This window comes from Sinocyclocheilus grahami, unplaced genomic scaffold (assembly GCF_001515645.1).
Source record: "Sinocyclocheilus grahami isolate Dianchi unplaced genomic scaffold, SAMN03320097.WGS_v1.1 scaffold1683.1, whole genome shotgun sequence".
Taxonomy (NCBI): domain Eukaryota; kingdom Metazoa; phylum Chordata; class Actinopteri; order Cypriniformes; family Cyprinidae; genus Sinocyclocheilus; species Sinocyclocheilus grahami.
In genome coordinates, this window is record NW_015506862.1 from 165,275 (window position 1) to 172,547 (window position 7,273).

A 7,273-nucleotide genomic window follows, 5' to 3' on the forward strand; every position below is an offset into this window, starting at 1 on the left:
TTTTTGTGCCATGCTGCGGACACAAGCTTCAGACGAAGAAGTGATGATGTGCGCTACCGGCGCCTATTTTGTACTAGTCGTGACGGTAGTGACGTCATGGCTGTCGCCGGCCAAACAAGTTGGTGTTTTTTCAATGTAGGCTTCAGACACGGGTCACGACGAGGCTTTTCCCATAGCGACCCCTAGAGGACGCAGTGTCTCGTTCCCCTCAGGGAACCATGGTTACATAAGTAACCCGAGACGTTTTCTTTCAGTAAACTTACTGTTGCACTCTACCGCACAACACTATTCCACCTCATTAACTATTCCATTTTCATTTTACCATTCAAACTATGTTAGTAGTCATACACGAGCGAGTCAGGACCTGGCTTGCATGTATACAACTAATCTGAGGCAGAAGAATATTAAGCCACAGTCAACACAAGGTCTCAATGGCATTTATCTCTGCCTTATAAATTATGGATCAAATGATTCACCCAGCTAAATTCAATCTCAGCTTTGACAAACATTTGGTGGCAGCGTCTGGAAGTCTGTCTGCAGTCATTCACACAGGAAATCATCTCTGACTAAAATGAGATTCATGCCCACTGCTGCTGTCGTAAGGATAATATACAATTGCTTTATACTATGTTCAACTAAAAGAGATATCACTGTGACCATCTGATATTTATTGTGCTCAGCATTTCATATTGTTTACACTCCTACTGGAATAAACAGCTTAAATCAGTGATTTGCTGCTCTTTGATGGCTCCTAGTCCATTGAAATTAGCTCTTCTCATGTGTCATTTTATGTTGCTTGTCTTTTTAACATTTTATCTCACATGCTATAAGAAATAGTTTCTAAATTTGTCTATTTGTTTTCTTCCTAAAAACACACTACATTTTCTTAAAAGAGTCGCCAAGGAACCAAAACACCTGGAATTGAAATAAGACCCAGAATCATTTAATTCTTTATGATTCCCATCCTTACAGTCACAGATACAACATATGGTGTTCATTTCAAAGTCAGCGGTCATCATAATTCCTCTCAGTTGGACAATAAATGAAAAACACCAAGCCAGTAGTTCTGAGTGCACTAAAGGTATGAGCTTATTAAAGAAAACAAAATAAATTAATGGTGCTAGTCTTTCTACAGTCAATGCCAATTTCTGTTATTAAAACTGGAGAGAATCATACAATTTCTTTGGGATAGTTAACAACTAGTGACACTTCAGTATTGTGACAACCCAAATTACATTTACAGATAAACAAAAAACTAAGTTTGACAAGTCCCACGCTATTTGATACCATTTAAATCAACTACACTACAAATGGTCACCTTACAATGATAATATAATATAGTACATTGATTTACACCAACAAAGCAAATTTTTCGTCTGAAATCTGGTAGAAGTATCTCTTTAATGTAACAATCGCAGGTTACCACTTTAAAAGGGGTCATATGATGCAATTTCAAGTTTTCCTTTCTCTTTGGAGTGTTCCAAGCTCTTGGTGCATAAAGAAGATCTGTAAAGTTGCAAAGACTAAAGTCTCAAATCCAAAGAGATATTCTTTATAAAAGTTAAGAGTCAACCACGCCTACCTAAAACGGCTCGTTCTAACACGCCCCCACATGTCTACATCACTATGTGGAGATATTAGCATAATGCCGTTCATGCAAAGAAAGAAGGCGTGGTTTCAGGAACAGCAGTAGTGTTGATGCAGCATGTCAGGGAGACGCTGTGTTTCAGTGCGAATGCAAAAGCACTTTATTTGGCCTTCCGGAAGTAGATGCAATTAGGAATCATTGGTTAAGATTTATTTACAACAGAACAGCACAACCCAGATGTTCAAATTTGTGCAACGCATTTTATGGACAACAGTTTTTTGAACCTAGAAGAGTACAAGGCTGGCTGTGCACAAAGGCTATTTCTTAACTGTCTTGATATTTACTTTGAAAGCTGAAGCTCGCGATTATGGTAAGGGGAGTTACATTTCCGATGCGTGCTTGTGGTGTTCAGCCAATCACAATGCACTCGGTCAGCTGGCCAATCAGAGCAGACTGCGCTTGTCAAAGGAGGGGGCTTTGTTGAAAACGAAGCGTTTGAGGGAGGCGGTGCATAGAGGACCTACAATAATGTACAGTATTTGAACAATAAATTGTTTTTTGAACATTAAAGCATGTCAACATATTCTGTTACACCAAATACACCAAATAATGATCTTTAAAATAGCATCATATGACCCCTTTAAGATCTTGGCTGGATTAGGATGGTCTTATGGAGGAGAGACTGAAGCCAGGTGAATTGAATTTTTGTGAGGCAGTGTTTGGTGCATGTACGGTAGTCTACCTAATCTATTGGAAGGGTTTCTTTTGAAAAGAGCCCGCAGTAAACTCTGGACTTCTGGGCTGAGGAACTGCGGCATGCCGAGTTTTGCCCTGAGAAAAAAAAAGAAACCATTAAATCTGTTATTTATTTCTGAAAATAAATGAGACTGTGATACATAGCCACAAACATCACAAATCATCTTGACAGATCCATTTGTGAGGACAACTTTAGAATTACAAATCTTTAAAACAAGAATAAAACATTAGGCTGTCAGAAAATGCAGAAATACAACAATAATTCTTACTTGAGAATAAGTGCCATGGTCTCTTTGCGGTCTTTGCCTTGAAATGGCAGGGATCCAGTCAGCATTTCAAACTGGGGACAGTAATAGAAGCATCAGGCTTTGCTCTAGCAAGTTTATTTACGGATGATACAATAAGAGAAGTGTGTATTCAGCACCGCTACACAGTAACAGCGCATACTGTGAAACCAAATCTATCTCAGCGTGCTCACTCTTATGTAACATTTTTTCCTGTGAGTGAATTCATTTTAAGGCTGGGTTATGCTGTGGATATTCATAAGTGAACCAGTTAAATGGGCTGTAGTTTTAAAGAGAGAGTCCACAACAATTCCACCAAACAACAACTCAGGTCAAATTTATTTACACTGAGAGCTGGGTGATAATACAGTTAAAAATAATCTACTAAAGTAGAGCTTAGAGAACTTTGAATGCAATACTGATCTATCAATTTAATCCTAAAAATAGTCCGTATGTCCTGCATTCACTGTCAAACTTTTAAAGGTTATTTGGTAAATTTCTGTACCACAAAAGGTCATGTTGCTGAGCCAGTTGTGTTTTGTCTGCCCAATGGGTCAAGGTTTGGCTGCGTATTATGGTCCAGTAAACCCCCATTGGTAGATTTGGTGGGTGCAGCTAGTCCAGCATAAATTATACTTCACTTTAAACATTTTTAATTAGAAGTCTCATCTCAACTTTAATCACAAGCTCTTAAAATCAGGTGTCGTATCCATCTGAGCTCTTGATACCTATAAGTGTGCACCTCTTCAAAAATGATTTGCTCCAACGATGGCTGTGAGTCAGTTGCTTCTGAGGAAATGGAAATTCTCAGAGGACGTACCCTCATCTAGAAGCAATTACCGGCAACAGCTTAGGAAAATAATAAAAGGTGTTTTTGCCTAAGCAGATCTTTTTTGAATTAATAGAAGAATATATGGCCCAGTGCAGCAGCAAGAAGAGATCCACTGATGTATATCTTGTGAGGAAGTGTCCGATAAATATAATTTTCAGTGTTTTGTTTGTTTTGTTAAAGGTTAGCAACTCTTGCTGATGCTGTGTTTCACTCAAAGTCAGATATATTGGGTGAGGAAGGGAGGATAGGTGGGGATGTTGAATTGATATGTGTTGTCATGTTCTCATTCCTGTTTGTATATTGTTAAAAAAGAAAAAAAAAAATTAAGATATGGAAACTGGGGACATTTCCCAGTTTAGTGTTCAAAATATCACTTAAATCTGAATATCATTTTATTATCTGAATTAAAAATGGGGACCAATTATTTTTCCTTCTAACTAGCTACACATTGCAGAGTTTCTAGATTGACAACAGTATTCAAAATTGGGATTGAATCTGAAAATGTAATGTTTGACAGTGAAAAAATCTGATACTGTATGACAAAATAGGTAAGTGCATTAAGTTCTGCTAAATAATACACCTGCCACTTGTTCTATGAAATGTGTGTTGCTTCTTTGCTCTTCGTGCATTTCTGTGTTCTTCAAAGAACCACAACTTTTTTATAAGGAGGACTGCATTTTTTGTATAATTTTCATATTTATATATTTAAAGGGGTCATGAACTGAGAAATCAAAATTCCCTTTATCTTTTCACATAAAAGAGGACATTTTACTATAAAAAAAATCTATATGTCTGTCCAGATCAAGTCTTTTTCATGGGGGCAAAAATCACCCTTTTTGTATAATAGGGCTATATCACCCAAAAAATGCAGTTCACCATGTAAGATTCTGAGTTGAGTTGAATGGAACGCAGCATAGTAAGGCTAGTTAATGCATTAAAATAACATTAAAACATAGTCAAACTAATGTAATGTGTAATTTTGCACCAAAATGGGCTGTGGGAACCCCACAGAGCTGTGGCCACATTATCCTTCAGCCCCAGGCTAATGCTACACACGCTCATAACACTAAAACACTGCAGTGCTCACACAGCCCACTATGATCCTTTACAATCTGCAAGGACACTTACCATTAAGACGCCAAAGGACCACCAGTCAGCACTTTGAGTGTGACCTCGTCTATTGACCACCTCTGGGGCCATGTACTCGATGGTCCCACAGAAGGAGTACGCTCGTTTGTCATGGTCGATTGCCTCTTTGCTCAGGCCAAAATCTGAGAGCGCAGAGAAGATATTAAACCATCAACACGCGGTGCCTTCGATCGATGACAAACATAAAGAGTTGGGTCATGTGGTGAGAGCAAATAAAACTAAAACCCTGCTTACCTGTGATCTTTATGTGGCCTTCTTCATCAAGGAGAATGCTGGGAAGTTGAAACAACAGTGGATTACATTTCATTTCTATATTTCGGTATAGAGAGCAGCTACAGAATTAAAATGAGATAGAGAGGACATTTATTAATTTGCTGCAATAGTATGAAACTATTTTTTAATAACATCTTAAAAAGTAGAGTTGAGCTGTTTTGTATGCAGAGCAACATCACAACTTGTCATGTTAACACAGTAATAAAGATTTAGAATTAATATGAATAATGTTATCTTGCATGCATTCATTTAGTTACATTTTTATTTTTAATTAAATATTCAATTCACAAGATCATGCATGAAAAGACATTAAAACTGATAAAAAATATAATATAACTTTACTGTTACTCTGAAATAGGATTGATAATGTTACACTTTCTTTTTTTGATAATTATTTTTATTTTCATGAATGAATATATTTATTTTTACAGAGACAATGCATTTATGAAATTTCAATCTCTCTCCAACCAACCTAGAACAGACCAGTTTAGAAGAAAACTTACAATCACCTAAAATAAAATGAACAGTAGTAATAAATACAGTGGTGGAAAATGAATGTTTGGAAATGTAAACTGATATTTTCTACTGACACACTACAGCAAAAGATAGAAATAACAGACTTAAACCATTTTTTTAGCTGGTGAAAATACTAGTGTTCTAATAATTTTGGCCACCACTGTATGTGTAAATAAAATAATAATAGCATTGAATGAAATAAAAAAATATATACATAAATATATAGTTAAATACCAAAATCAAGGATATCATAGTTCAACAAGGTAAACGCTACACTTCCTTTGAAGCTCTTGTAAGCGTGTAGGGGTAAAAAGATTGAGGATATATTTTCTTAATGAGTGTACTGGTGCAGTGTCCTTTGGATTGCCTCTGCCTATATGGCATTAATCACCTATGACAGGTTTCAGAACAGCGTGCCCTTAAGAGAAATCGAGCGCTCCAGCGAGACCTGCTCTCGGGCCACCTCCATTTTCACCTTCTCAGACGAGAGCGAGAAGAAATAGCTCTTCTAGCGTATGGAGTGTCCCTTTCATTATTTCCAGCAATGAATCTCCCACATGAGCCAATTCAGAGTGCAGGTAAGCTTGGTTTTGGCCCATTGTTTGAGTAGATATGAGAGAGACAAGCCATGAAAGAGCATTACTGTAAGTGGGAGCACAGGAAGGATTATATTAAGGGGCTAGTAGTCATTCATCACGGCTCAACAATAGGGATATTTTTCTGCTGGTCTAGGTCAGGAATGGTTCTTAAGAATGACACTGATTGTGCTCAACCGAGCCTACTCACGTGGTTGCCTTGTTTACTACAATGAATTCAACAATTGAAAAGCTTACTGATAAGTTTATCCTTTTCTCTATAAGAGGTCTCTTAAGAACTCTCTCTCTGTTGATAACCCATAGGTTTTTTTGGTTACACATTATTTGGATAGTCCACTTTAGACATTCTACTATCTATAAGTAACTTTGCAACTACATGTCAACTAATTCTCATTAATTTGCAACTACATGTCTACTAACTCTCAGAGTAGACTGTTAGGTTAGGTTTAGGGTTAGTAGAATAAGTTGACATATTCTTGCAATGTTTCTTATAGTCAGTATTTTGTGGACCCATCAAAATAAAGTGTTAGAAGATATTTATCAGACAGTCTACTAATACTCTAATGACTGCTAGTTGACATGTAGTTGCTAAGTTACTTACTATTAGTAGAATGTCTAAAGTGGACTATCACAATAAAGTGTTAGTTTTTCTCTTTTTCTTTTCTCACTGGTGTGCTAGATGTAGTAGTAATATACACTATACACTAGCATTCAATAGTTTTGGGTTCGCGGTATTAAAAGAAGTAAATTCTGCTCACCATGGCTGCATTTATTTATTCATTTATACAATTCAATGCATTTTAAAATGTTATTTAGTCCTGTGATGGCAAAGCTGATTTTTTAGCATCATTACTCCAGTCTTCAGTGTCACATGATCCTTCAGAAATTACACTAATATGCTGATTTGCTGCTCATGAAACATTTCTTGTTATTATCAATGTTGAAAACAGTTGTGCTGCTTAACATTTTAGTCTAAACTGTTTCACGATGTTTTTTTCTTTTTTCTGATGAACAGAAACAGCATTTATTTGAAACAGAATCTTTTGTAACATTATAAATGTCACTTTTGATCAATTTAGCCTGTCCTTGCGAAATAAAAGTTTCTTTCTTGTAAATAACTAACTAACTAACTAAATAAATATATGCATTATTTTTTATTTTATTTTTATTTTATCTTTTGGGATGTAAGACAAGTGTGAGGCTATCCTAACTTTGAGAGTTTGTTATGGGGATTTTTAGAAAAATTTACTTTCATGTAACCCCCCCCCCCCCCCCCCCC

At 36.5% G+C, this 7,273-nt stretch overlaps 1 protein-coding gene across 2 annotated transcripts in view; it reads right to left on the minus strand.

Moving 5' to 3' along the window:
• The window catches only part of rps6ka2 (ribosomal protein S6 kinase, polypeptide 2), a 64,316-nt gene that overhangs the window by 30,034 nt on the left and 27,009 nt on the right, over positions 1-7,273 (minus strand). For both annotated transcript variants that reach the window (XM_016258429.1, XM_016258428.1), the window contains 4 exons: positions 4,844-4,881; positions 4,589-4,731; positions 2,614-2,684; positions 2,331-2,419 (listed from right to left, as the gene is read on the minus strand). In XM_016258429.1, coding sequence (XP_016113915.1) covers positions 2,331-2,419; positions 2,614-2,684; positions 4,589-4,731; positions 4,844-4,881 — 341 coding nt within the window. The remainder of the gene's footprint in view (positions 1-2,330; positions 2,420-2,613; positions 2,685-4,588; positions 4,732-4,843; positions 4,882-7,273) is intronic.